This window comes from Erinaceus europaeus, chromosome 15, assembly GCF_950295315.1.
Source record: "Erinaceus europaeus chromosome 15, mEriEur2.1, whole genome shotgun sequence".
Lineage (NCBI taxonomy): Eukaryota > Metazoa > Chordata > Mammalia > Eulipotyphla > Erinaceidae > Erinaceus > Erinaceus europaeus.
In genome coordinates this window covers 28,598,092-28,625,920 of record NC_080176.1, presented here as the reverse complement: position 1 = coordinate 28,625,920, position 27,829 = coordinate 28,598,092, and the positions used below count along the sequence as shown (strand labels likewise).

Genomic DNA, 27,829 nt, shown 5'->3' with positions numbered 1-27,829 from the left:
CACCACATGCACTTAACCTACCGCCTGACTCCCTAAATTGAATCTTTTATCATTATATGGGGCATTGCTTTATCTCCTATGACAGTTTTGACTTAAAGTCTCTCTTGTCAGCTAGAAGAAGAACCACTTTTGTTCTCTTTTGGTCACCATTCATACAGGATATCTTTTTTTTCTTCTTCTTCTTTGTCAGCACACTGTTCAGCTTTGGCTTATGGTGGTGTGGGGGATTGAATCTGGGACCTTAGAGCCTCAAGTATGAAAGTGTCTTTGCATAGCCATTATGCTATGTTCCTTCTCTCTCCCTTTCTCCCTCTCTCTTCTCTTTCTCTCATAAAATAAACAAATAAATAGGGTTGATGAAGTAGCTCGCCTAGATGATGTGCTGCTTTGCCATGAGTGAGAACCAGGCCTCCACTGCGTTGGAAAATGCTTCAGTGCTGTGGTTTCTCTCTTATCTCTCTCTGAATCTTTATCTCTTCTACATAATATATATATGTATATAGTTTTGTTTGTTTGTTTTTAGCAGCTGGGAGGTGACAATGGGTAGAGCCCCCTGGCTCTCAAGCCTGAGGTCCTGAGTTCCATTCCTGGCATCACATGTGCCAGAGTGAGGCTCTGGTTCTCTCTCTCTCTCTGTCTCTCTCTCTCTCTAATAGATGAATAGAGATTGACTTTGAGATAGAGACATGCCTTAGCAACACTCTGCTTTGGCATATGTGGTTGGAGTTTGAACCCAAGACCTCCCATGGTGGCCAAGTCCTGTGATCTACCCACTGAGCAACCTCCTTAGCCTGTGGAAGGGTTTCTGTGGTGGTAGACTGAATTCAGAGAAAGAGCTGTTCACCAGATGCCAAGGGTGAAGGCTTTGGTCAGAAGTCCTCCAATACCCCAGATGGGGTGAGGCACCCCCCCAGGCCAAGCCCCTGGGAAGAGCTGACAGAGGAGGCTGACACTTGTGTCCCTTAAGTGCCGTTCCTTTATTAGTCATTTCAGAATTGAATTAATCTCCTCTTCCTGAAAACGTGTGCACTTCACCCCAGTGCCATCCCAGAGTTGAAAATCCACCTCCCCTTCCTCCCAGGGGAACTTGCATGCCCCTACCAGAATAAACACCCCCCCAATAAAACCCAGAGAACACACGCCCCGAAGATCCAGGACAAAAAATAAAATATTTACTGATCTATCACAGCAAGACACAAAGAGATGGGGGGTGGGATGCTCTGAATGACAGTGGCTCTAGGTGGGGGGATACAGTACTGCGTGGGGGGGACACCCAAGGGGGGAGATGCCTGTCCCCCAGTTCCGGCATGGCCTTTGCACCCCATCAGGCACACAGGCCCCTGTGTTGGGGTGCTGGTGGTGGGGGCACAGGCTGGTGGTACCTGGCGGTCCCGGAAGAGCAGGATGGACGGACTGAGGGATAGGTGGGTGGGAGAGGGTGTTTCCACAAGAGAAAGAGGGCTATTCCCAATTGGGGGGGTTCCTTCTAAGTGAAGGTGCACCAGATGTGGGGAACAGCCTTTGGGAGAGGGGGGAGAAGGGCTGAGGCAGCCAGAGATGGGGTGACCGAATCCAGCTGGGGTACCAAGGGGACCACAGCCTGGGGCGGGTCCCGGGCACGAAGGGGAGGCTGCAGGCCTGCCCAGAAAGTGTCTGCACCTGCTTCAGAGGAGTCCTGGGGAGGGGGGGATCCCCACAAGGGGCTGCCCTTCCCTCCTCCTTTCCCGTCTGGAAGTTGAGAGCACCAGCCTGTAGCACCAAGTTCTTCTCAAGATGGAGAGAGAATGTGTGTGTGTGTGTGTGTGTGTGTGTGTGTGTGAGCTCCTGGGTGGGAAAGGGGGTTCCCACTCCCTTGCCTCTTAAGTGGGTAGGTCTCCCTGGGATGGAGTGGGGGGGGGCTCTGCTCTCTTGTTTTCTTTGTCCTGTGGATTTCCAAGGCTGCCCAGCCTGCCTGTCCCCTCTCCCCAGGCCAGGGGTTCAGGAGAGGGGATTTAGGTGTGTGGAGGGGGGGAGGTCAGGAAGGGTTTACATTCTCCACCAAGCAGTAGCACCAACGTTGATGAGGTTGTAGGTCGGGGGTCCTGGGGGGGCTCACTTCCTCTTCCGGCCACAGGACTTCCCCAGGCAGGCCCCACCTAGGTGGAGAGGAGACATGTGATGATCAGGAGCACCCCCAACCCCCTCAGCCACAGCTCAAACCCCCGGCTGACCTGACTCCTCACTATCACAGCGGAGAACAGACAGATGCCCCAAGAAGCCTGGCTAGACTCTGAGCTGTGTACAGGACTCCCTCCCACCTCAGGCAAGGAGGGTAGGAACAGGGTCCACCAATACTGTAGATTGGGGGTAGGCGCCAGATGGAGAAGGGTCACCTCCCATATCAGGAAGCCCAGGGCAGCTCAGAGTGCCCCTGGCAGAGGAAACGGGGTGAAAGGAGAATTGAGCGACCAAGTCTACTGGCAGAGCTGAGACTCGAACCCAACATACCTGCCTCTCTCTGGGAGGATCAGACAGAGAAACCCCGGGGAGCCTGGAGGGCGTGTCCCCCCACCCTCACTTGATGCGGGAACAGGTGTGGCGCATGCACGCCCTCTGGTGGTATCCAGCGGAAGCGCAGGTCGGGGCGTCCCTATTGCTGGGTGATTCTAGGGGAACCTGGCTGAGGGTGAGGCAGCCTCAAGAGTCAGGCTGGCCTTGCTTCTCCCTCCCGGGCTTGCTCTGCTCGTCCCTGCCTATCCTGGCACTTTGGGTCTCTCTGCCCATCCCTGGGTGGGGGTGGCCAGAACCCCCTTCATCTCCCCTCCCTGAAGCCCAGCCCCCCAACCAGGCTGACAACCCCCTCTTTTGAGCCCCCACTCACCTTGGTAACCCAGGGCTCCCAGGGCACCTCCATAGGGCTTGGGGGGCTTTCCTGTGGAGGGAAGGGCAGAGATGAGGTGGGGGTCAGGCTTTCCTGCCTCTCCTGGTACCCCACGATGTACCAGCCCCCCAGCTTTCCCTAACAACCTGCTTGAAGGGGCCTGACTCAGTTTCCCTCCTTTTTTGGGGGGTAGTGCTTATCAGTTACTGCCATTAGACCTTCAACGAGGAGGGGGCTATTCCCCATCTCCCTCTTGGCCCCCAGGTCAATGCCAGATGAGAAACTCCAAGAACCAGAGGTCCCTGCCTCCACCACCGATGTTCTAGGCCTGCATGTTTAGCTTCTGTGACTCCCAGGGCTCTGTGAACGCCCCCAACCCCTGCCAGGGCCACCTCCCCACTCCACCCACACCCCTTGGAAGGCACCCACAGCCCTACTGAAAATGGTGGGGGCTGGGGGGGATCTCTAGGTCTTGTAGACTCACCTCCAACTCCCAGCCCCCCAGCTCCACCACCTGCAAGGCAAAGGCAAAGTGTCGTCACTTCTGGGGGACGAGTTTGAGCTTGGCTGTCTGGAACCCTGAACTCTGCCTGGCAAAATTCTCGGCCTTCCCTGCCTCAGTTTCCCTCATCAGGAAAATAGTATGGATGGGGGAGGGAAGGGCTTGCACATGGGAGATCCAGGGCAACTGGGGTCAACTTTCTACATTTCAGATTGATAGGCAGAGAGAGAGAGGCACCATGACTCTGGAGCTTCCCCCGGTGCTGTGGTCCTCCCATGTAGTGTCAAGGGGGCTGGAATTCAGGCTGTGTACATGGCGAGGCATGCCTCCTACCAGGTAAGCTATCTTCAGAAAAGCCTTAGATGCTTCTGGCCTTTCCAGGGAGGGAGAGGAGAAGGAGGGGGAGGCTAGAGGTCATGGCTCAGCCCCATGTGTGTGAGGTGAACCCTAGGGTAGGGTGGGCTGCAGACAGAGGCATGGGCATACCTGGGTAAATGGGAGACAGTCCAAAGCCAGGCCTGGCTGCCACACCTGAGGGAGAGATTTGGGACAGATGTGGGGTGCCATCTCCCCAGTTTCCCCAAAGTCTGGAGAGGGGCTTCTCCACAACCCTCAATACCGTCCAGCGCCCCCCCCCCAAGTCCTGTCACTGGGTGTCTGAGGCCTCCGCTGCCCTCCAGCCATGATTGCTCTGACCTGACCTGTGCCCCCACCCCTATTTCATAGCCCAGACTCCCTGCCTACCTGCTCCTGGGTAGGGCCGGGCCCCTAAGACACCTCCAAGGCCAGCAGCACCTGAGAAGAGCCAGATGGAAGGTCAAGACAAAGTCCGTGTCCCCCTGGGTTCTGGGGCCAGGTCAGTGGACAGGTGCCTGGGGTCTCGAGTTCAGGATGGAGGCCCCAGCCAGGAAGGGTGGGATGATGGGGATGTGGGGGGAGCCCCTGAGGGAGGGGGTGACTCACCATATTTGGCTGCTTTAGCAGCTGCAGCTGGAGACACACCTGGGGGAAGAGAGGTCAGGAGTGAGGTTCTAGGACATTCTGCATAAGGCCACCCTCCCCCAAAAGTGTCCTCTCCTGATCTGTTCATCTCTGGTCCCTCCCCTGTTACGCTGCCACCATGTCATCTACTACCTTGCCAAAAGGCTTTACTCTATTTTTATTTACTTATTTTTTTACAAAGACAGAGAAATTGAAAGGTCAAGAGGGAGAGAAACACCAGCAGATCTGCCTCACCGCTTGTGAAACTTCCTCCCTGCAGGTGGGGATGGGGTGGGTGTGGGGGGCTCGAACCAGGATCCTTGAGCTCTGTAATGTGTGCGCTCAACCAGGTGTGCCACTACCCGGCCTTAATTAATTAATTATTTTACCAGAGCCCTGCTCAACTCTGTCTTCTGTTGGTGCTGGGGATTGAACCTGAGACCTGGGAGCCTCGGGCATTAGAGTCTTTTTTGTATCATGATGACTCTGTCTCCCCAGCCCTTAAGATTTATGTATTATGAAAATGAGAGAGACCAGAGCCCTGCTCAGCTCTGGCTTCAGGTAGTGCTGGGGATTGAACCTGGGCCCTTGGAGCCTTAGGCAGGAGAATCTTTTTGGAGATTCTTTGGGGGCCAGCTCCCCACCCCCTTCCCTCTAGTGCATGAGCACACATGCAACCCTGCCCCCCCAGAGCGCCCCTCACCTCCAAAGCCCCCGGCCCCTGGGATGGCTCCGCCGGCCCCGAGTCCTCCAATCCCGAGTGCTCCAGCCCCAAGTCCTCCAGCTCCAAGTCCTCCTGGCGCCCCAGATCAGCAGAAAGAGCCAGACATTAGCCCTGCAGTGCTAGGCCAGGATGGGGGTGGGGCCTGGGGGGCCTGCAGGGCTGTCAGGGGTGCTGGATGCAGCTCTGGGACACATGCTCACCCTCAGGCATGGTCAGGACCCCCAAGCCCCATACTCACCATATTGGGCAGCCTTAGCAGCTGCTTTGGCAGCAGCAGCAGCAGAAGCAGCAGGCCCGACTCCTGGGAACACAGAGGGACATCGGGGGGGGGGGGCACTGGTCACTCACAGCCAGGGGGCTCAGGGGGACCTCCACCTACCACTTCCAGCCCAGGGCTCAACTCACCTCCCACAGTGCCGGGGACCCCTGCTCCCCCGAGGCTACCAGGACCACCCAGGCCCCCAGCAGCCCCTGCACCTGTGAAGGAAGGAGAAATAGAAGTCAGCCCATGCCAGAAGATGAGGTGACCCTGCCCCCTCACTGACTCTGAGAAAAATCTCTATCCTTCCTGGGGGTGGGGGTGGGGGGGTGCGGCCCAGAACTTTGACAGCCCTGGGCTTGAATTCTGTTTCTCAAGTTCCCTAAAGGGGGTGACAGTCTCTTTCATCCTGCAGGTGTGGGGACAATCATGGGACATGCTCTGGGGTGGGAGTGGGGGTGCCCCGAGTTGGGGGCCTCTGAGCAGGGCAGGGCATTGGGACAAGGGACATGGCAGTGGCTTCCGGGACAGTAAACACTGGTGACACTCCCCCCAATGTCCCCTTAAGCATCCTTTTTCTGCAGGTGAGAAAAGTGGGGTGCAGCAGGAGTGAGATGTGCACTTGGGTCTGCAGATTTCTTGGCATGTGTGAAGGGGTCAAAGTCATGGTGGCCACAGGGGACAGGGGAGGTGAGGAGGGAGGGAACTGAGGGAGCCTGGAAGTCCCAGGAATGTGAGGGCAGCAAGAGTCTGGCTGGCGGTGTGGGGCTGGAGGACATGCAGTGGGCAGGGCCTTTGAAGCTGCCTTTTGGGGGTGGGGAGGGGCAGAGAAGGAACTCTCCAGTGGGGAGGGGATGTTTGAGGAGTGCACTCACCATATTTGGCTGCCTTAGCAGCGGCCAGAGATCCAGGTACTGGAGGGAAAAGAGGAAAAAAGAAGAGACAAAGTGTTCAGCAGCTGGGCTCGGTGCCTGGGAGCTCCGCCTCCTGCAGGGAGTCCTCTTGGATTCCCTCAGCCTTCAAAGCCCAGAAACTGTGGTTTCCCCCTGCTGGGAGCTCCCCTGCCAGGCACACTTGTCTGGCTGTCACCCTGCTAGCCTGCTGGGGGACACTTGAGGGCTGAGCTGTATGCTCAGTGTTCCCTGTCCCCTTCACAGCCTCTTTAGACCCAGTGTGGCCTGCCTGAAGCTGAATGCTGAGTAGTGTCAAGAACCAGCAGATGAAGAGCTGAGGGTCTAAGTGGCCCCCTTTCATTCAGGCTGTTGTGGGCCTCAGGGTGGTTACTGTTCCTCCCCAGGTGGTGGCCTTCTCTGTCTGAAGCCCTGTCACTCTTCTCCCAAGAAGCCGGGGACTCTGAATCTTCCTCCCCTGCTCCCACCCCAGGCCTGCCCCATCTGTCACCCCTATACTCTAACCTCATGGGGAACCCCCTCTGTTCGCCCAGAGGAGGAGGAAGAAGTCCCTCTGCTGGGCGGGGGGCGGGGGAGAATCAGTGATGGTGGACTCACCTGCACCACCTCCAAATCCAGGAACCCCAGCACCAGCTCCAAACCCGGGGACCCCAGCACCAGCTCCAAAGCCCGGCACCCCAGCAGGAAGTCCAGCGGCAGCCCCTGAGGGAGACAGGCAGGTGGTAGCCATGGGTGGGTGGGGGCACAGGCTGAACCAGGGCACTGAGCCAGGCTCCAAGGGAAATAGCCTTCTGCTCCCCCCCACTATTTGGCCTTCCTGGTACCCCAGATCTCAACTCCCCCCCCCAACACCACGTGAGGATGGCAGAGGAGGCGTGAGGAGGCATGAGGAGGGGTGAGGAGGTCAGAGAGGTGAGGAGGCATGAGGAGGGCAGGGGAGGGGTGAGGAGAGCACAGGAGGGGTGAGGAGAGCAGAGGAAGGCAGAGGAGGGCAGAGGAGAGGTGAGCAGGGCAGGTGAGGAGGGCAGTGACACTCACGGAGCTGGGCTTTGGCGGCCAGCTGAGCAGCAGACTTGCCACCGGTCGGGGCGCCGGCTCCTGGAGGGAGAGGCGGGTTTCAGGGTGGGCACTCAAGGTGGGCAACTCCCTGGGGATTCAGGTCTTTTGAGGCTCACCTGTCACGCCTCCGGGGACCACGCCTCCGGGGACCACGCCTCCGGGGACCACGCCTCCGGGGACCACGCCTCCGGGGACCACTCCTCCTGGGACCACGCCTCCGGGGATCACGCCTCCGGGGACCACGCCTCCGGGGACCACGCCTCCGGGGACCACGCCCCCTGGCCCTACACCTGTGAGGAAGGGACAAGGCTCCTGATGCTGGTCCCCAGCAGGGACAGAAACCAGCGGGCAGGGCAGGAGGCTGGGCGGCCAGGTGTGTGACCCTGGGCTCGCCCCTGCTGGGCCACGCCCCCAGACCAGGTCTGTGCAGACCCAGGAGCCCCCCACCTCTGGAGGGACAGGGCCCCCAAGGACCTGCGACCCAGTGGGGAAGAGCTCTGCAGTCACAGGGCCTCTGGGAAACCCTGGTTCGAAGCTTGGCTCAGCCACCATACAGCAGGCCAGCGACTGAAGCCTTTGGAGCCTCAGTTTCCACATCTGTCAAGTTATGGTGGTGGAGTGGGGGGTGGGAGGCGGCAGAGCAGAGACCCCAAGACAGGGAGGAAGTGCAGGGCAGAGGCCTCGGGGACTTGGGGAGCACTCACCATACTGGGCAGCCTTGGCAGCGGCTTTGGCGGCTGCAGCTGCAGGAGTCCCCGCCCCTGAAGAGTGACACAGGAGATGGGGAGTGGTCCTGGTACCCTTCCTCACGCCTACGTTCCCCCACTGTGAAGAGCCCTGCCAGCACCCACTTCTGGGGACCTGGCCCCATTTCTGGGGAAGTCCCTCCCCAGGATGCAGAGGGCCACATGCAGGCCACCTGAATTCCATGTCTGAGTGAGGAGACCCTGAGGAGGAGGAGGGTCTAAAACTATGATTGGTAGAGCCCTGTCTCCCTTGGACTTCAGCCTGGGAGACTTAGGGAGTTTTTTTGCTTAAGCTGCTTTCAGTTGAAAAACATCACAAGAGTGCCCCTGGGAGGTGGTGCAGTGGATAGCACACCAGACTCTCGAGCCTGAGGTCCCTAGACTGATCCCTCCTGGCATTGAATGTGCTGGAGGGAAGGTCTGCTTCTTTCTTTCTCTCTCTTTTTTCTTTTAAAGATTTTATTTATTTATTTATGAGAAAGATAGGGGAGAGAGAGAAAGAACCAGATATCACTCTGGTACATGTGCTGCCAGGGACTGAATTCAGGATCTCATGCTTGAGAGTCTAGTGCCTTAGCCACTGTGCCACCTCCTGGACCACTTCTCTTGTTAATTAATAAATGAATTAAAAAAAAAGTATTAAGGTGCCTGTCTCCAAAAATATTGGAGGAGATGACTGAATTCTTGGGGAAATTCAAAAAGGAGAATCTTCTCAGTGGCTGGGACATAGGCCAGTGGCAGCCTTCAAGCTGTTAACATAGAAGGTCTTGGGTTCAATTCCTGACACCCCCCCAAAAAAAAGGGTGGGGGAGACTTTTCTCCCAGAAAGAAAGAATATAGAAGAGAAATTGTCTTGTGGGAAAAGCTTGACTTAATCTCATTTTAATTACATTTCATCTTGTTATTAAGAATTTTGCGTGGTGCTAGAGGTGGCACAGTAGATAAAGCACTGGACTCTCAAGCAGGAGGTCTTGAGTTCAATTCCAGGATGCACATGTAGAGTGATGTATAGTTCTTTCTCTCTCTCTTCCTGTCCTTCTCATTAATAAATAAAATATTTTTTAAAAAAAGAATTTTGGGAGGAGGCAGATAGCATAATGGTTATGCAGAGTCTACTCTCACTCATGCCATAGACTCTGAAGTCCCAGGTTCAATCTCCCACACCACCATAAGCCAGAGCTGAACAGTGCTCTGGTAAAATATAAGTAAATAAAAATAAAATATGGATTTTTTAAACATTTCTTTTCTTTATTATTGGATAGATAGAAGCAGAGAGAAATTGAGACGGGAGGATAGAGACAACTGTGAAGCTTTCCCCCTGGAGTTGAGGACCAGGAGCTTGAACCCGGGTCCTTGCACACTGTAATGTGTGCTTGTGCTTAAACAGGTGTGCCACCACCTGACCCCTAAGAAGTATTTCTTTGTGAGAGAGAACAGGAGGAGAAGGAGAGAGAGAAGCAAATCCTCTCTCTGGCACATGCAGTGCTGAGGATGGAACTCGGGACCTCAGTCTCCAGAGCCCAGGTCTTTATCTACCCTCCTGGGCTGCTAAATTTTAAAGTTTTAGCAATGAGAGAAATAGACACAGATAGAAAAACACAGAGACACTCTGGCCTGGGGGGGGGGTCACAGCTCACCTGGCACTCCTCCGGCCCCTGGCATCACGCCTCCGGCCCCTGGCACCACACCTCCTGGCACTACACCTCCAGCCCCTGGCACCACGCCCCCAGCTCCGGGCACCAGCCCTCCCAGGCCTGCTCCTGCAGCACCTGTCGGGGGGAGGGTGGTGAGAGTCACCTGGTCCTGCCCCTCCAGGCATCCCAGAGGGTGGAGGTGGCAGGGGGTTGAGGGGGGCAGAAAGGCTTGTTTTCTGGGTGGGGATGAGGGGTGTAAACAGGGCACCATGGATGTTAATAGGACCTCTGCCAAGGGCAGGCACAGCCAGTGTGGCTCAGAAAAAGGTCAGGGAGCCTTGGGGTTCACCCAGCCTGTCTCAGCCCTGGAGCTTGGGGTGGCTGGAGCAGCAGAGTGGGAGGCCAGCCCCGTGGTAGAGCAGAGCTGGGTTGGGGAGTCTGAGGGGCTGGGTGGCTGGGGAGCTGAGGAGCTGAGAGGCTGAGGGGCTGGGGGCTGAGGGACTAGGGGACTGGGGGGTTGAGGGGCTGGGGAACTGGGGGGTGGTTAAGGGGCTGAGAGACTGAGGACTGGGTGGGCTGAGAGGTTAAGGCGTTGGTGGGCTTGAGGGGGCACTTACCATACTTGGCAGCCTTAGCTGCAGCTGCTGCCTGGGCTGCAGCTGTGGGGAATGGAGATGGGTCCCCTCAGCATTTGTGCTCAAGGCTCTGCCCTCCTTCCACCCTGTCCCCCCTGCCTCCAGGTTTCCCACGCGGCTCACGGGAGATGCCGGCTCCAGGTACTGCTCCAGCCCCGGCTCCAGCGCCATAACCGGGGAAGCCCCCAGCGCCCACCCCGTAGGTGGGAATGCCCCCGACTCCTACGCCGCCTCTGCCACCTGTGGGGAGTGGGAGTGAGGCAGGGGCTTCATGGAAAAGATGGGGGTGCTGGTGACCTCTGTCCCTTAGACCCACTGACTCTATTCAGAAGCCTCTGTGACACATGTGATGCCCCAGGGCCCCAACCCACTCCTCTGCACCTTTGGGAGAGGCCTGGCAGGTGGCATTGGGCAGGACCCATCTCCCCACCCAGGTCAGCTGGGTCTGGGGAATTCTCCCCACGGGTGACCCCATGGCCTCATGATGGAACAATCCCAGCCCTGACAGGTCCCCCACAGTCCTTCCACAGACCGGGGTCCCCGCTGTGCAAGCCCCTAGCTGTGTGGCCCTGGAAGTAAGAGTTGGATGCGGGCACCACACTCACCATATTTGGCTGCCTTGGCAGCAGCCTTAGCAGCTGCAGCTGGTGACACGGCCCCTGGAGATACATGGTGGGGAGCAGGTGTCAGGGGTACCCAGGGTCCACACAACACCTATTAGGGTTCCCTCACCTCTCCAACCCTCACTCAGCTGTCCTCCCAGCTCAGCCTTCTCCCTGCTCACTCCCCAGGGGTCTCTGACTTACCCTCCTCTTCTCTCTGTGTCTGTCTGTCTGCTGTCTGTCCACCTGTGTCTCACCATCAACCTGCACCTACCCTTTGCCCACTTATCTACTCATCTGCTTCTCTAGCTATGAGCTCATCCATCCATCCACCCAGCCAACCATCATCCATCCATCCATCCATCCCTCCATCTAGGCATTTATCTAGTCCCCTACTGTCTTTTCATCTACTCACATTTTATCTATCTATCTATCTTCTATCTATCTATCTATCTATCTATCTATCTATCTATCTATCTATCTATCTATCTATCTTACCTACCTGCCTATTTATCTATCTATCCATCCATCGATTTATCTATCTATCCTTATATCCATCCATTCATTCATTCAGTTTTTCACCCAGTCTCTTTATCTCTCAATTTGTTTATTCATCTATGGATTCACTTACATGACTTTTCCAGTTGTCTGTCCATCAGTCCATCCATCCATCCATCCATCCATCCATCCATCCATCCATCCCTCCATCTAGGCATTTATCTAGTCCCCTACTGTCTTTTCATCTACTCACATTTTATCTATCTATCTTCTACCTATCTATCTATCTATCTATCTATCTATCTATCTATCTATCTATCTTCTATCTATCTATCTATCTTCTATCTATCTATCTATCTATCTATCTATCTATCTATCTATCTATCTATCTATCTATCTATCTTACCTACCTGCCTATTTATCTATCTATCCATCCATCGATTTATCTATCTATCCTTATATCCATCCATTCATTCATTCAATTTTTCACCCAGTCTCTTTATCTCTCAATTTGTTTATTCATCTATGGATTCACTTACATGACTTTTCCAGTTGTCTGTCCATCAGTCCATCCATCCATCCATCCATCCATCCATCCCTCCATCTAGGCATTTATCTAGTCCCCTACTGTCTTTTCATCTACTCACATTTTATCTATCTATCTTCTATCTATCTATCTATCTATCTATCTATCTATCTATCTATCTATCTATCTACCTACCTGCCTATTTATCTATCTATCCATCCATCGATTTATCTATCTATCCTTATATCCATCCATTCATTCATTCAATTTTTCACCCAGTCTCTTTATCTCTCAATTTGTTTATTCATCTATGGATTCACTTACATGACTTTTCCAGTTGTCTGTCCATCAGTCCATCCATCCATCCATCCATCCATCCATCCATCCATCCATCCATCCATCCCTCACCCTCAACCCCCCAGTTCCCTAGGCACCCACTCAACTATGCTCTGGGGACACAGAGAGGACAATGTGGGGCCAGGCAGTGGTGCACCTGGTTAAGCGCTCACGTTACAGTGCACAAGGACCTGGGTTCAAGCCCCTGGTCCCCACCTGCAGGGGGAAAGCTTCACAAGTGGTGAATCAGGCCTGTAGGCATCTCTCTGTATTTCTCTCCCTCTCTATCTCCTTCCTTCCTTTCAATTTCTCTCTGTTCTATTTGATAAATAAATAAAGTTAAAAAATATCTATTTGGAGTCTTTCCTTTTAAAAAAAAACAACAGGGGACAATGTCAGGGCCTGTCCCCAGGAGCACAGTGACAGGCAGTGGTGGGTTGGGAAGTGGGAACAGTGGGTGGTGTGTGTGTGTGTGTGTGTGTGAGGGGAGGGCGAGGGGGGAGCACTGGTGAAGAGACAGGGAGGACTCTGCTCTGCTGATCATTCTCACGTTACACACACACACACACACACACACACACACACACACACACACACACATCTACCTGTACCTGCACACACATGGGCTCACCTGGGACTCCAGCACCTGGGACTCCAACACCTGGGATTCCAACACCAGGGACCCCAGCGCCTGGCACTCCAACACCTGGCACCACAGCACCAGGCACACCAGCACCTGGGAAAACTCCCCGGCCAAAGCCTGGCACCCCAGGCACCAAACCTCCTGCAGTCCCTGTGGAGGGAAAGGGTGCTCTGTGTCCTGCACCTGGGCCCCGGTGCAGTGGTTGGGGGGTGCAGCGCTCATAGGGTCCCTGTTCTGGGTCAGTCAGTGTGGATCGCAGAGCCGATCTCCCAGGACAATGGCCAGAAAGATCCAGGGCAGAAGAGACTTGGGAAAGAAGGAGACGGTCAAAGGCCAGGTCCACTTCACCTCCCAGGGCTGGGGGGGTCCCCAACACCTGAGCAGGGGTCAAGGCAGTTTTCTTGGACTAGGGTGTGGGGGCAGGGTGGCCACCATGGGATGAAGGACACTCACCGTACTTGGCTGCTTTGGCTGCTGCTTTGGCTGCAGCGGCTGGAGTCCCGGCTCCTGGAGGGGTTTCACAGGGGGTGAGGGTGAGGGTGGCCCACCTGCCAGGCCCCCCCAGCCTGACCCACCAGCAGGGAGCGACCCACTCCCTACCTGCCAGCCCTCCGATCCCTGGAATGGCTCCGGCTCCTCCAGGCAGAGCTCCAGTTCCTGCCCCAGCTGACCAGACAAGGACGCAAGGACAGTCATGAGCTGGGGGCTGGGGCAGAAAGGGACACCCCCAGGAGAGGGACCCCCACCCCTGTGTTTGTGCCAACGCACTCTGGAAGATTCCCTCATCGCCTCACAGCCAGAAATGACAAGTACCGAGGCTTCTGGAGGAAAGTTCCAGGCCTCTCCTGCCCTGCCAAGCCTGTAACCTAAGAGCCCTGGAAGCCCCCCTCTCCCACTCTCCCCTACTCCTGCATTCCAGCCTCCCCTAGTTCCAGCTGCCAGGGAGCCTGGTGCCCTGGGGTGGGGAAGGAGGTTCAGATCCTGGCTCCCCTTGCGTTTTGTGCCCTTCAAGACTGGTGGGCAGTTGGTTTCTGCCCTAGCTCCTGGGACTAGGGGGAGGAAGAGGACTTCTGTCTCCTTGGCCTGCTGGGAGGAGGGCAATGCCCCCTGTGCCCACCCCCAGTGCTGTGTGTTAGAATTACTGCTGTGCCACTTAAATGGCCACTAAGCTATCTTTGACATTTTCATTCTGAGAGAAATGAAAGAGCATGGCTCTTTCCCCAGCATCATAGCACCTCCCCATGCGGTGCTGGAGTTCAGGCCTGGGTCATGCACACGGCAAGGTATGCACCTTGCCTGATGAGTTCTTTCTAAAACCATCACTTGAATGCCAGGCTGCCTCTTACCTCGGCCCAGGCTCCACCTTGCTGTTTCTGACTGTGGGGCCGACCAGCCTGGTCACAGTAGGACCTTGGACAAGTGTCCTGACCCCCCAAGAGCTGTGCCCCCTCCCCTCAACCCCTATAGCTCTTGCCTGTCCTTGGACTCAGAAATGGCTGTGAGGGGGGAGGAAGGAGATGGAGAGAGTGAGGGATGATGAATGACTGAGAGGAAGGGTGGTGGATGGAGGGAGAACAGAGTGGAGGGAAGAAGGAGTGCATCCAGGGGTGGATGGTGATGAACAGATGGATCATGAGTGAATGACAGATGGATAAATGGATGATGGATGGGTGGTCAGATGGGTGATGGATTGATGGATGGATAGATGAGTGATGGATGAATGATGAGTGAATGATGGATCATGGATGGGTGGGTGGATGGATGATGTATGTATGGACTGATGGATGGATGGATGGTGGATGGATGGATGGATGAATGGATGGATGGATGGGTGGTGGTGGACGGTGATTAGATGAGTGAATGGATGGTAGGTGGACCGATGATGGTGGATGGATGGATGGTGAGTGGATGGATGGATGGATGGTAGATAGATGATGAGTAGATGGTGGATAGATAAATGGATGATGAATGAAGGATGGATGGATGGACCAATGGGTGGAAGAGTGAATGGATGGAGGGCAGATGGACGGGAGATAAGTGGGCAGAGAGAGGGATGGAAGTGCAGGTGGTGGTGAGTTAGATCTTGGACAGGAAGTGACTCAAGCCAGAGTCAGACCAGCCCCAGGTTCTGGAGGTGGTAAGGGGGGTGGTCTGCACTGCACTCACCATACTTCGCTGCTTTAGCCGCCGCCGCTGCCTGGGCACCAACCCCTGGGGGCACAGGGTTTGGGGTGAGGGGTTCTGGACCTGCACACCACCTTGCAGAGCCTACTGATCTGCCCCAGGAGGCAGAGGGGGTGGCTCCCTGGATGCAGGGGGTGTCAGAGCCCCACCAACACTGGGGTCTGCAGACAAGCCACCCCAGTGGGGGTCTAGCACCCCCTGGGGGACATGGGGAGAGACCTTGCTCACCTGTCCCGGTCGGGTACCCCGCTTTGCCGCCAGCTCCTGCTACTCCTCCAGGCCCGTAGCCTGCAGGACGGGGGTGGGGAGGCATGTCAAGAGGGCCCTGACACCTCCAACTGGGTTGAGATTAACACAAACACAGGCAGGAGGTAGCCTCTTCTTTTTTTTTTTTCCCTTTTGTTGCCCTTGTTGTTTATCATTGTTGCTATTATATTGTTATTGTTATTGCTGTTGTTGTTGTAGGATAGGACATAGAGAAATGGAGAGAGAAGGGGAAGACAGAGAGGGGGAGAGAGAGATAGACACCTGCAGACCTGCTTCACCACCTGTGAAGTGACCCCCTCCTGCAGGTGGGGAGCTGAGGCCTCAAACTGGGATCCTTACACTGGTCCTTCCACTTTGTGCCATGTGTGCTTAACCAGCTGTGCCACTGCCCAGCCCCCAAGGGAGTCTCATCTTACAGTTGGGAACACTGAGGCTCAGGGAATAAGGTGAATCACCCAGATCCTGGGGTGGAGGGGGAGGAGGAGGGAAAGAGGAGGAGGGGAAAAGGAGGAGGGGAAGTAAGAGAAAAGGGGGAGGAGGAGGAGGGGAAGAGGAGAAGGGGAAGTAAGAGAAAAGGAGGGGGAGGAGGGGGAAGAGGAGGAGGGAGAAGGAGGAAGGGGAGGAGGAGGAGGAGCTGCCAACAAGGCTGAGCCCAGATCCCTGGTTCCTTTTGTTGAGGTCCCTTCCTGAGAGCCAACCTCCCCACCAGCGTCCAGTTGCCTCCTCACCATAAGGCAGCTTCCCAGTGCTGTAGGGCAGGCCATAGCCACCTGGGGAGAAAGCAGTATGGGTTCAGGGCTGGGGTCCCCTCCCTGGGTCAATGCGCCCCACCCCATCCCCTGCCCATCCACTCTCACAGGGATGCTTCTCTGCCCCAGGAGTCAGTTTGTTCCAGCTGGGAGGCACCAAGAGCCTCTGGGATCCCCACCTCAACATACCTGGAAGCTTGGGGGCCTTGATGGGGTACCCCAGAGGGACTCCGGGCTGCTGTCCCCCAAAGGGGCCAACTCCTGTGGTATAAGGGGAGCAGACTCAGGCCCTTCACAGCCCTGCCCCACACTGCACTTTGAAATCACCATGGGGGGGGGGGGGGAATCTTCCTGGCTCCCCCAGCCCTGGCCACCCCCTCCAGGAAGGCCCAAGATTTCCTCCTCCTAGAAGGTTTGGGTATCAGGCAAGCAGGTACAACTACGGGAAGCCTGTGGCTTCCTATGCCAAGGCTGCAGCCAGGCTCAGACTCCAGGGAGAAGGCCCAGACCTGGGCAGGACTCTGCATGCCAGTCCCTCCCCAGCAGCGCCACAGGCCAGCCTACTCAGCCAGGGGGGACCCAGCCACTCACCTGGGATCCCGCCAAAAGCTCCGCCTCCACCTGCATCACAGAGAGGTGTTATAGAGCTGGGGGGGGGGGTCCCTGAGGCCAGGGTCTCCTCCAACCCCTACCCACCCTAGGCCAGGGGGCCTGATGTGGGGTTCAGTTGCATACCTGGGGTCTTGGACTTGACTCCTGTTCCAGTGGGAACTCCAGGGAGCACCCCAACGCCTGGGAAGCGGCCTCCTGAGGGAAGGGGAGGCGGTAGTGAAGGCAAAGCCTGGCTGGGCACCCCTACTCCGCTGGGTGACTGGGGGGCATCTTATGTGGTGTCAGTCAGGGGCACATCTCAGGGGGCCTGGGGGCTGTTTGAGCGTGACATGCCTTCCCTGCCCCTCCTGAGGTCTAAATTTCAGTTCATTTTTCTGGTCCTGTGATCAGGGGCCTCAATGCCCCTCATCTACCTTTTGTGGGTACCTGGAGATCAGCGTCTTTGGGGCCTAGGAACCCCCCCACCCTGCAGGGTCTGGGGCTCCCCCATGTCTGCTCCCTGGGCAGGGACAGGGCGAAGTGACCAGAATCTGGGGTTTTGGGGGAATTCGGGAGGTCATGTGCTGGGTGGGGTGTTGGGGCCTTGGCAGGGAGGGGAGGTGAGGTCGTGAGGTGTCCCCTGTGGGGGGACAGAGACACAGGGTGGGGCCCCTGGTGACTCACAGCTTTTGGTAAACAGCTGGCTGGGTTAAGGGGGGGGGCTGGGGCTGTTGGTCTGAGGACCTGTGTGCTTGGGGGGGGGGTTCAGGTGGCCTCAGTGGGGTGGAATCCCTGGGTCTTACCTGCGCCTGGGAGCACCCCACCTGGGTAGGCACCTGGCAGCCCCACACCTGTGGCCAGAGGGAGGAGGAGAAGGAGGAACCATGAACAGAGCGGGGTCTCTAGGAAGCCCTTCTGGCTTTCCCCTGCCCCAGACCCATCTCCAGGTTACCCAGTCCTGGGGGGGAGGAGTTACATCAGAGGACAAGGCTAAGATAGAACCCTGCTCCCCACGACAGACCACCCTGCTCCTGGTGCCTGTTCTCACAGCCCAGCTCAGAGTCACTTGCTCAAGGGCCATGAAGAGAGAGGGGTGCTCACCAGACAGGGAGTTTGCATGGGCTATCCCAGCCCTGCAGAGAACCCCTCTCCCATCCCTACAGAAACCCCCTCTCCCACCCCTGCAGAGAACCCCTCTCCCACCCCTGCAGAGAAACCGTCTCCCACCCCTGCAGAGAGCTCCACTCCCACCCCTACAGAGGCTCCCTCTCCCACCCATGCAGGGACCCCCCTCTCCCACCCCTGCCCCTACTCCTGGCACTCACCAGGCACCTTGCCAGGCTTCCCACCTACACCAGCTCCGACCCCCACTCCAGTTTGGGGCACAGCTGCTCCTACAGGGATATGGGTCAGAGGGTCCCCAGGCTTTAGCCTCCACCAGGCATCCTGAGCCCGGCCACCTACCTGTGGACACGCCCAGGCCCCCCACGCCGCCGAGACCACCAACTCCACCAATGCCACCAACGCCACCAAGGCCAGCACCTGCTGCCGGGGATAGAAGGGGTCACACAGGGAGGCAGTGGTGACTGCTCCTGTCCTCATGTCCTGGAGTATGAGTGTTCCCATGTGGGTGTCCCCAGGGCAGCACTCACCAGCCTTTGCTGCTTTGTAGGCCGCTGCTGCGCCAGCCGCTCCACCAGGCACCAGGCCTCCAGGGTAGATGCTCAGGCCTGGGGGACAGGGAAGGGTACAGGGTGACTCCTGAGCCCCCCTCCTCCTTGCCCGCTAGTGTGGTCAGGTTCTCCCACTTCAGCCGAACTTCCCAGCCAGTCTGGGCCCGTGGCTCCTGGGCTCAGTGTTGGGGTGCAATGCCCACCCCCAGCTATGCTGGAGACCCCTGGTTGGGGAGCAGTGGGTAAGGCGCTGGGCTCTGAGGCATGAGGCCCTACGTTTGAGCCCCGGCATCACATTTGCTTGAGTGAGGCTCTGCTTTTCTCCTCTCTCACACAGATATATAAATAAGTCTTTGAAATAAAGCAAGAGGCTGGGTGGTGTACTGGGTTGAGTGCACACCTTGTCATAAGCAAGAACCTGAGTTCAAGTCCTTGGTTACCGCCTTCAGGGGGAAGCTTCATGAGTAGTGAAGCAGGGCTGCAGGTGTCTTTCTGTCTTCCCCTCCCTTCCCCTCTGTTTCTATCCAATAAATAAATAAAACATTAAAACAAAAGGTCACCAGCATCTATACCCCCCCACCCCCCACACACACACTGACCAAGTTAAGCCTGAATTTTCCTGCCACCAGCCCTGGTCATCTTTCTGTCACATGCCCAGGACCAGCTGGGATATCTCTTGCCCAACTGCTTAGGGCAGGAGGCCTGGCCTGTTTCCTTGAACCCTGGCACCCCACCTCCATCCTCCATGCTGGGCTGCTGCAGGGGCAGGGGCCTTGGCTCTGGTCCCCTCCAACGGGTCACCAACACTCACCAGCTCCGGGACCACCACCAGCCAGTGCCCCAGCACCTGCAGGAGGAGGGGACAGCTGAAGGGATGGCACGGGGACTAGGCATCATGGTGGCCTGGCTCCGTGAGTGTGGCCACCCAGGTCCTTAAGCCTGGCTCAATCTGCAGGTGGCTGAAGGGGTCACTGCTCAGGCCCAGCTGTGTGTCATGGGGTGTGGCTGCCTCTGGGGACAGGTGGAGGGGGAGGTGGAGGGGGGAGACACACCAGCTGGCTCTGCCCTGCTGGCCCTTTCTTCCTCCTCTGGTGGCTGGATGAGGGTCTGTCCCCCCACCAGCTGTCTGTCTGTCCCTCCGTCCTCCTGGCTCTCTCTGGCTCCTCGGCTGCACATCTGGGCCCCAGGCCACTGGCTCTAGCCTCCCAGACATTCCGCAGCCTTGGAAGTGGGTTTGATTCCAATTACGGAGCTGCCCGTGAGTGCCTCAGGGCCCAGAGCTCTGGGGACCTCACACACACCCGCTGGGCCCCTTGGGGGTCTCCCCAGCCCATCAAGCCTGCTTGTTCAGCCTATGTCCTAACTGTAGGAGCACTAACTGAGGATATGGGGATCAAGCTCTCTTCCCAGCACTGGGTGGGGGTGTGGCTTTGTCATGGGGCTCTCTCTCTCCAGCCAAGCCTGCTTCCTGAGCAAAAAGAGGCCAGAGGACACGCGGGGACGTTTCCCAATGGCAAGAGGAAGAGAAGAGGGGTGATGGGAAGTGAGGGGAAGCAGGGGTGGGAGAGGATGGGGAGGGAGCACCCTCAGGCCCAGAATCACCCCTGCTGACCTGCTTCCTGCAGACTTACCTGGTCCAAATGCTCCGAGGAGCCCAGCCCCTGGAGAAGAGGAGAAAAATATCAGTCCTGGCCCTCCAAGACTCAGAGTGCCCTGGGTTGGAGACTCACTGCCCCACTTTCCCCCCAGTGCCCCAGCAAGGGGCATCCCCTCTCTGAGACTCAGTTTCTCCATCAGCCAAATGGCCATTGTGTCCTTGATCATTCTGAGGCCACAGGGGCCTGTGAGAACCTAGCAGTCCAGGAATGGGTGCAGTGGATAGAGTGCTGGACTCTTAGGCAGGAGGTCCTGAGTTCAAGTCCTGGCATTGCATGTGTCAGAATGATGCTCTGATTCTCTGTCTCTTTTATTACTAAAGAAAAATCACTCTGTGTGTGTGTGTGCGCGCTCCCAGGCACCCAGTGGGGTCTCCTATTACTTCCTGCCTTGGGGGGCGTGGGTTATGAAGCTGGCCTGCAGCTGATACTGGGGTATGGGTGGTACTGGCTCCTAGCTGCCCACCGGTCCCACCAGACCACCCACCCTCTGCTTGCCAGGGATCCATTCACCTGCTGCTTAGCCAGGCCCCAAGGTCCAGGGTCCCAGATGTGTGTGTGGGGGGGCTGCCCCATCTGTGTGTGTCGGGGGGCATGTGACCCTGCCCCTCGAGGTCACAGAAGTCAGCCCCCTTTCATCAGGAGCCTGACTTCCTTTCAGGGTGCTTTGTCATTTGTCAGGACCTGTGTGTGGGACTTGGTGGCTGGGGGGTCTTTGTCTGGTCCCCAGGGGACCCCCTCCCTGGCACCTCCCTCTCTGCCCACTTGGGCTCTGCTGTCAGGTTCTTCCTGGGTTACCCACTTGCAGAGACTCTGGGACACAACAGGCAGGGTCTGGGCAGAGAGCTGAGGGGGGATCCTGCCTTGCTCAGGCTGGCCCCAAATTTCACAATCAGAGGGGCTTTCCGGGCTGGGCAGGGAGGAGCTCCTTGGGCTTGGCTCCACGGCCCAGGGTTTCGCAAGAGCCACTGACCATGTGTGTGTGTGTGTGTGTGGCGGGGGGGGACTGGGCCTGGGGCCAAGAAGATGGGGGAGGGGAGTAGGGTCCCAAGGCTGCAGGGAGGGGGGCTCTCACACCCATGGCATGTCCTACTGGCTACCTGTTCCCTCCTCAATGCTCCCAGGAGCACTCTTTGCTCTGGAAGTAGATGCTGCTGCCCTGTGGGGTGGGGATGGAGGGGAACACTTCTCCTTCTTGGGAACCTCAGGGCTCAGGTTCCAGAAGGGAGCTCCCCTGGGGCCTGGAGCTCAGTGTGGTGCTGAACCAAGAGCCAGGGGGAACCTCCAGGCAGAGTCTGGGTCCTGTCATGTGTCACATGTACCCTTGAGTCACCACTAAGAGTCTGGTGGTCCCTGGAACCCAGGACTGGAACAAGGGGCCCAGTGGGAGGAGGGAGGCTTTCAGGTCTGTGTTTCAGGACAGCTTTTTCCTTTTTCCTGGCTGCCTAATATTCCAGAGCGAATGCTACCAGTCCCTCCTGGACATGTAGACACTTGCAGGGTGAATAATGGACAGACCTCACATGCTGTATGTGGGGGGCAATTAAACTGCCTCCAGCCTCCTGCCCCTTGGGGTTCTGGGGCCCAGCTCCCACCTGTGGGGGGGCTGGCACTGCCCATTCTCCCCTCCCCAGAGCTATGAGATCTTGGTCTTACCTGGCTTAGGGGGTTTGCTTCCAGCGCCCAGAGCTGCAGGGGGAACAGAGGGGAGTGAAAGGGAGCCCTGATCCCCCTCTGCCTGCCCCCTCAAACCAGCAAGGTGAGACTGTATGAGGGTTAACTCCCCAGGTCCTTGAGGGCTTTCAGTGGTGGTGGTGGTGGAGGGCTGCCAGTATCCAGAATCTAACCCCTGCTCCCACCTGCGGGCCCCATAATCTGAGCCTCAGTTTCTCAGTCTGTAAAGGGAACCCACTGGGGGCTGCCTCTGGGAGGGGTGGGTAAAAGAGGAAGGGGGCAGGACAGAGGCCAGGGCCAGGTTTGTTCTGGGGTTTGAGGCTTTATGGGGATCCCAGTGAGGATCTCAGGTTAGTCTCTGGGTTCACCTCCTCCTCCCAGGCCTCCAAGACCAGCAGCTCCTGCAAGGAGAGGTGGTGGGGAGGGCAGAGGTCAGGATTCCTGTCACAAAGTCCCCCTCAGCCCCTAAACAAACCCAAGGTGCAACAATGTTCTTGGTTAACCTTCAGTGCCTCCTGCCTAAGTTTCCCCATCTGCCTTCCACAGACACCCCGTGAGCCTGGCAGTGTGCCCACCACCATCCAGCACACCTGAATGCCTTCTCATATGGTCCACGGTACTTTGCATGTTCACCCTACTTTAAAAAATTGTTTTTCTTCCTTACTTAAAAAAAAATGTCCCCCATGTTCAGCGGGGAAGCAATTACAGAAGCCAGATCTTCTACCTTCTGCAACCCACAATGACCCTGGGTCCATGCTCCCAGAGGGATGGAGAATGGGAAAGCTATGGGGGGGGGTGGGATACGGAGATTGGGTGGTGGGAATTGTGTGGAGTTGTACCCCTCCTACCCTATGGTTTTGTTAATTAATCCTTTCTTAAATAAAAAAAAATGTCCGTGCTCCCCTCATGCCACTGCTGCCACATTCTGCCAGTTTTGAGGGAGAGGGGCTCTCCCAGCCTGCTCAACACATTACTGACACTTTCAGAAGGATCTTACTTGAACAACCCTTTACCACTTTGCAATACAACCATGGTCCCCTTTTCCTGGCTGACTAATACTCCAGAGCTACTGTCGCCGCATGATCCAGTCTGGGGTGGGGGGTTCTTTGCTTTATGTTTTTTGCAAACCCGGCTCCCATGAACTGTGAACCATGGGCTAGATTGTGCTTCTCCCAAGGACATTCCCACAGGCCTTAGCTGGGACTGGGGGAGAGAGAGTACATTACCTGGGTAATAGACACCTCCAGGGACTCCACCAGGAACACCCCCCGGAACCCCTAGAAGGAAACAAGCAGAGACCCCCATTAGGCAGAGAAGAGAGAACCAAATAGGGGGACCCAGGTGGTAACACCACACAGCTACCAGAAATCCTTCCTTCCCTTTCCCTTCCTCCTTTCCTTCTCTCTCTCTCTCTTTCTTTCTTTCCCTCCAGGGTTATTGTTGGGACTCGGTGCCTGCACTATGAATCCATTGCTCCTGTGGCTATTTTTTTTCCTCAGATTTTTGGATAGGTCAGAGAGAAATTGAGAGGGGAGGAGAAGGCAGACAGAGGGGGAGAGATCTGCAGACCTGCTTCACCTTGTGTAAAGCAGACCCCCTGCAGGTGGGGAGCTGGGGGCTCCAACTGGGATCCTTTTGTGGGTCCTTATGCTTGGTACTATGTGTGTTTAACCGGGTATGCCACTGCCCAGCCTTCCTTCCTTCCTTCCTTCCTTCCTTCCTTCCTTCCTTCCTTCCTCCCTTCCTTTCCTTTTCTCTCTGTCTCTGTTTCTTTTTTCTCACATAGTGGGTGAGAGACACAGAGAGAGGAGAGATACCCCAACCTGGCCCTGTCACATGGCAGCTTGGGGCTTGAACCTGTACCTTTTCACGAGACACTTTTCCCAGGCTGCTTCTCTGGGCCTCCCTGGGAGGCAGCTGGGTGGAGAGGTCTGTCCCCTTTTGAACAGCTGTGAAAGTGGCCAGAGGTGGGGTGGGGTGGGGTTGGGTGGTGGTGGTAGTGGCGGAGTCACACAACTGGTTGGACAGAGCCCTCTTTTGGGGCTGGGTTTGAGCCTGAGGGCATGGGGCAGCCCTGCAGGGACCCCAAGGCCTCAGCCAACTGCAATCTCGCCAGAGCCTGGGGGTGCAGGACCTGCTGGGAGGGGCTGGCCTCAGAACCCTTTAAGGCTGTCAGACACACACAGCCTCCCTGGGCGTCTGACATCCAGCTGCCTGGCCTCCAGCTCTCAGCCTTTCCCTCCTCCACTCTTGGCTGCTCACTCCTCCTGCTGGGGGGGGGGGGTGTGCTCAGAAGGGGGCAGAGGCTGCAGACACCCCTGGGAGTCTATACTGCCCCCTGACCCCAGGCAGGCTCACTCAACTCCTTGGGACCTTTTTGCTGTCCAGCCTGAATCTGGATCCTGCAAGTGCCACCTCCTCCCCCAAGAAAGACAGTGACCCATCATCCTGCTGAGCAGTGTGTGGCATGATGCCAGGCATCCACCGGTGCCCAGCCTGTGAAGGGTGCAAGCCTGATGCTCCCATCCTCAGTCCCCCACATCCCTGGAGCTCGAGTTGGCTCAGATCCCAGGCCTGGCTGGACCCCAACTTCCTTTTTTTATATAAAAAATTTTATTTTATGTAATAGAGGTAGAGAGAAATTGAGAGGGAAGGGGGAGATAGAGTGAGAGAGAGACAGAGAGACACCTGCAGACCTGCTTCATCATTCATGAAGCTTTCCCCCTGCAGGTGGGGAGCCGGGGGCTTGAATCTGAGTCTTTCTGCATGATAATATATGCACTTAACCAGACCCTTGACTATTTTTATTTTTAAAAATAATTTTTCCCACTTCCTGAGGAGTTTTTCTTCCTCAAATTCTGCCCCTACCCTTCCTGTTCTGCTTTTCCTTGTGTCTCTCCTGACCTGTCTGTCTCAGCCCCCACCCCACACCCCAGGAATTCTTGTCTGGGCCTCAATAATCTGGTGGGGAGGGCTGGGGATTTTGGTCCTGGCTTTGTGGGGAGGAGGTGGAGACATCATTAGTGTGGGTTCAGGGCCCCCATCCTGGTTGCCTATGCCAGTCAGAGGTGACTTGTCAAAAGGGGGTCTCCTTCCAGGCTCCCTTACCACCTGCAGGAATGCCCCCTGGCTCCCGGGATGAACTTGCAGCTGCCCCCCTGCCCTGGCCCAGCACGCTGTAGCTGGCTGTGAGCTGCTCTGGTTTCATGTGGCTTTGGTCTGTGGTGCTTGCCAGCCCAGGGTGGGAGTCTCCCTGGCATCTCAGCACCCAGACTCTGCCGCCTGGGGGTCTTTCTCAAACACTCCGGCTTGTATGCTTCATGGGACAAGTGCATCACTCCTCACCTGCTGTCTCCCTAAGTGCCTCAGAAATTGTACTATAGTTCCAGGGGGGTCCACCTCAAATGTCCTTTCTTCGGGGAAGCCTCCCAGGATTTCCTGGGACTCAAGGGGCCACCTCTCTTCCCACCCCAGGGTTGTCTGTTCCCCTATCTCTGCACATTGTCTACACAAGCTGACCCCCCTTCTGCTCCTCACAAGCCCCCATGAGTCCGGCAGAGGTGTCTCGTATCACACAGCTCCCCTACCCCACCCCCACACCACTGCACCAGGTCCAGAGCTCTCTGGCTGTTTGGGCTGAGATTCTGCCAGGCCCAAGTGACCAAGTGAGGGATCTTCTCCACCCCCACCCCAGGGACATTTGCTGTCTGCTGTTTGTGCAGAGAGGGGGCTGCCAAGAGACTCTGCCCTCCTGCCTGAGCGGGGGGGGGGGGGCAGGGAATAAGGTCAGCCCCCCCAAGCTGGCTCTGCTGAACCACCTGGGTGGCTTTTTCTACATCCCCCATGCCCATGCCACACCTCTGAGAGGACCAGACACAGCAGGGGTCCTGGGGGCAGGAGGATTCTCCCACCAGAACTAGGGTGACTCAAGCATAGGGTAGGTATGTGAACCACTGTTTTAGACTTTCTCTAGACCCAAATTTGGTGGTGGTGGGAGGGGGGGTGTTATCTAAGGCATTTTTTGGCACCTTTTAAATCTCTGTCTTTGTCTCTCAGAAACAGAGAGAGAGAGAGAGAGAGAGAGAGAGAGAGTGAGACCACAGCACTGAAGCTCCTTTCAGTGCAGTGGGGGCTGGGCTTGAACCCGGATCATGCAGAGGGCAAAGCAGTACATTGTCCAAGTGAACAATTTCACCAGTTCTTCTCTCCTTCTTTAAAAAAGTTGTCTGGGAGGGGATGTTTTGGGGTTTGAGTGCCCCGTGCTAAGTGGGTCTGACAACCTCCCACTTCAAGTCTTCCAACCCCCCCCCCCTTTGCTTTTGTCTATGTGGAGAGGGCATGATCGTGGAGTTGGGGGACTTTTGGGGTGGGACCTCTTGGGGGTGGGGGGAGAGCTGGGACCCCTCTCCACAAACCAGGTGAGTGATTTTCTGAATGTATGTGTTGGGTGTGGGAGCATGTGAGTGTTTGTGTGGACTGTGTCCTCAGTGTCACTGTAAACCCTCCCTCTTTCACACTCCAATCTAGGTTTCACCCTGATGCCCCCATCCAATCACAGTCACATATGGTTCCAGCATCTCTGAGCAGCTGGGGCAGAGCTGAGGGTGACCCAGGAGAAGATTGAGCCCCTTGCCCCCTTCTCCCCATCAGCCCCTGTCAGGGAGCCAGTTGGATTCTCCCCTCCCTGCCACCCCATCCCATCCACAGTTGCCCCAGCCTGTCTGTGCCTCAGTTTCCTCAAGTGTTGGGTGCAGTTTCCTCAACTTCAGGCAGGACCCTGGACTGGGAAGCAGGTGCCCTCAGCTCCTGCCCCCCGATGTCCTAAGGGACCCATATGAGGGTCAGAGCATCCAGTGGTGGTGGGGGGGAGGAGCTGACCAGCAGGAAGCCCAGGTCCCGCCAGCCTCACAATCTCACGGAAACAGCTGCTGCCCCTGCCCTCTGTCTCCAGCCCCGCCCAGTGCCCCCCCCATGTCCTTCCACCCCCACCAAGGTCTATTTCTCATAGCCCCACCCTGCTCACCCCAGCCAAGGGCTCCTGAGCCCTCACTTCTCTCCTCATGGCTCAGAGGCACCTCCAGATGCCCCTCTACCTGCCCTAGGGGGTCACACCCATGCCCCCCCTGCAGCCCAGCCACACAGCCACCCCCAGGTGGCTCTAGAGCAGAATGGCTCAGAGCTGACCTCATGGACCCTGAGGTGGCTCCTTTCCCCAGTGTCCCCTGTGTGCCCTGGTCCCACCCTCAGTGACAACCTCACTTTCGGACACACCTTCCATTAGATCTGACAGGTGTGTCCACCTGCTGGGCAGCAGATTCTGCAGATACTGGCGTGAGTGTGTAACACACACACACACACACACACACACACACACACACACACACACGCAGAGGTGCATGCAGACACACATGCACAGAGACCTGAGTAGGAACGAGGGAGCCTCCTCCACTTTGTGATGATACCTTTTGGCAGACGCCACCCCTCCCACCCCGACAGACACCTGTGCCTGTCACACCACGTAGACCTTCAGCTTTGCATGCACACCCATATTCGCACACACACACCTGGCCACGTTGGCAGCGACAGCCCTCCACTCTCTAACCTGCAGCCCCATGGTCAGCTTTACCCCATCTTCCTCCTGGGACTGCCCCAGCAGAGATGAGGTGGCATGAGCAGACCAAGTTGGCCTCCCACCCAGGTTCCCTGCCTGTCCCCAGGGCAGACTCTACAGGTGTGTCAGCCTCTGGTGTCCTCTGTCCCAATAAGCCCCTCCCATGGTCTTCCCCAGCAATCTCCCTGTCCCCCCCCTCCTAGATGTGAACAGCACCCGGGACAGAGCCCCCTCTGGGGGCAACAGGAGCTGGGTCCCAGTGACAGGTTCCTCCAGCCTTGCTGGACCCATGGTGGGGCAGGGCTGAGGGGCACAGGGACCCTAGGGGACCCCGAGGAGCCGGCAGCCTGGGCCGGGAGAGGCCTACCTCCAGGCTGCGAGGGCTGCAGGACGGAGAGCAGGAGCAGGAGGGCCGCTGGCCGCAGGGCCTCAGCTGTCAGCCCCGCCATCTCGGGGAGAAATGCCCCAGTCTGCTCTCCGGCCCGTTTTATCCCCAAAGCCTAATTGCT

The 27,829-nt window shown here is 56.9% G+C and overlaps 1 protein-coding gene across 1 annotated transcript; it reads right to left on the bottom strand.

Moving 5' to 3' along the window:
- Positions 1-1,150: 1,150 nt before the first annotated feature.
- ELN (elastin) lies at positions 1,151-27,829 on the bottom strand. Its single transcript, XM_060173496.1, has 36 exons — positions 27,688-27,829; positions 22,936-22,986; positions 22,078-22,110; positions 21,692-21,724; positions 20,012-20,041; positions 19,192-19,227; positions 18,360-18,437; positions 18,172-18,252; positions 18,033-18,101; positions 17,511-17,558; positions 16,852-16,923; positions 16,708-16,737; positions 16,306-16,377; positions 16,096-16,137; positions 15,329-15,388; positions 15,083-15,127; positions 13,517-13,582; positions 13,370-13,423; positions 12,905-13,066; positions 10,917-10,970; positions 10,435-10,551; positions 10,294-10,335; positions 8,001-8,057; positions 7,413-7,481; positions 7,276-7,332; positions 6,835-6,939; positions 6,202-6,240; positions 5,473-5,544; positions 5,306-5,368; positions 5,047-5,139; positions 4,326-4,364; positions 4,107-4,157; positions 3,849-3,893; positions 3,345-3,374; positions 2,861-2,911; positions 1,151-2,135 (listed from the first exon to the last, which is right to left on the bottom strand). The coding sequence occupies exons 1-36, from the start codon at positions 27,767-27,769 to the stop codon at positions 2,092-2,094; spliced, it is 2,172 nt and encodes a 723-aa protein (XP_060029479.1). The 5' UTR covers positions 27,770-27,829; the 3' UTR covers positions 1,151-2,091.

Excerpts from the sequence above, each read along its gene's own strand:
- ELN (XM_060173496.1), bottom strand. The coding sequence starts at position 27,769 with ATGGCGGGGCTGACAGCTGAGGCCCTGCGGCCAGCGGCCCTCCTGCTC. Across the intron at positions 16,378-16,707 it reads AGCTTTTGGCGGGATCCCAG|GAGTTGGCCCCTTTGGGGGA; the intron begins GTGAGTGGCTGG and ends CTTATACCACAG. Across the intron at positions 15,128-15,328 it reads GGGGTACCCGACCGGGACAG|GGGTTGGTGCCCAGGCAGCG; the intron begins GTGAGCAAGGTC and ends CTGTGCCCCCAG.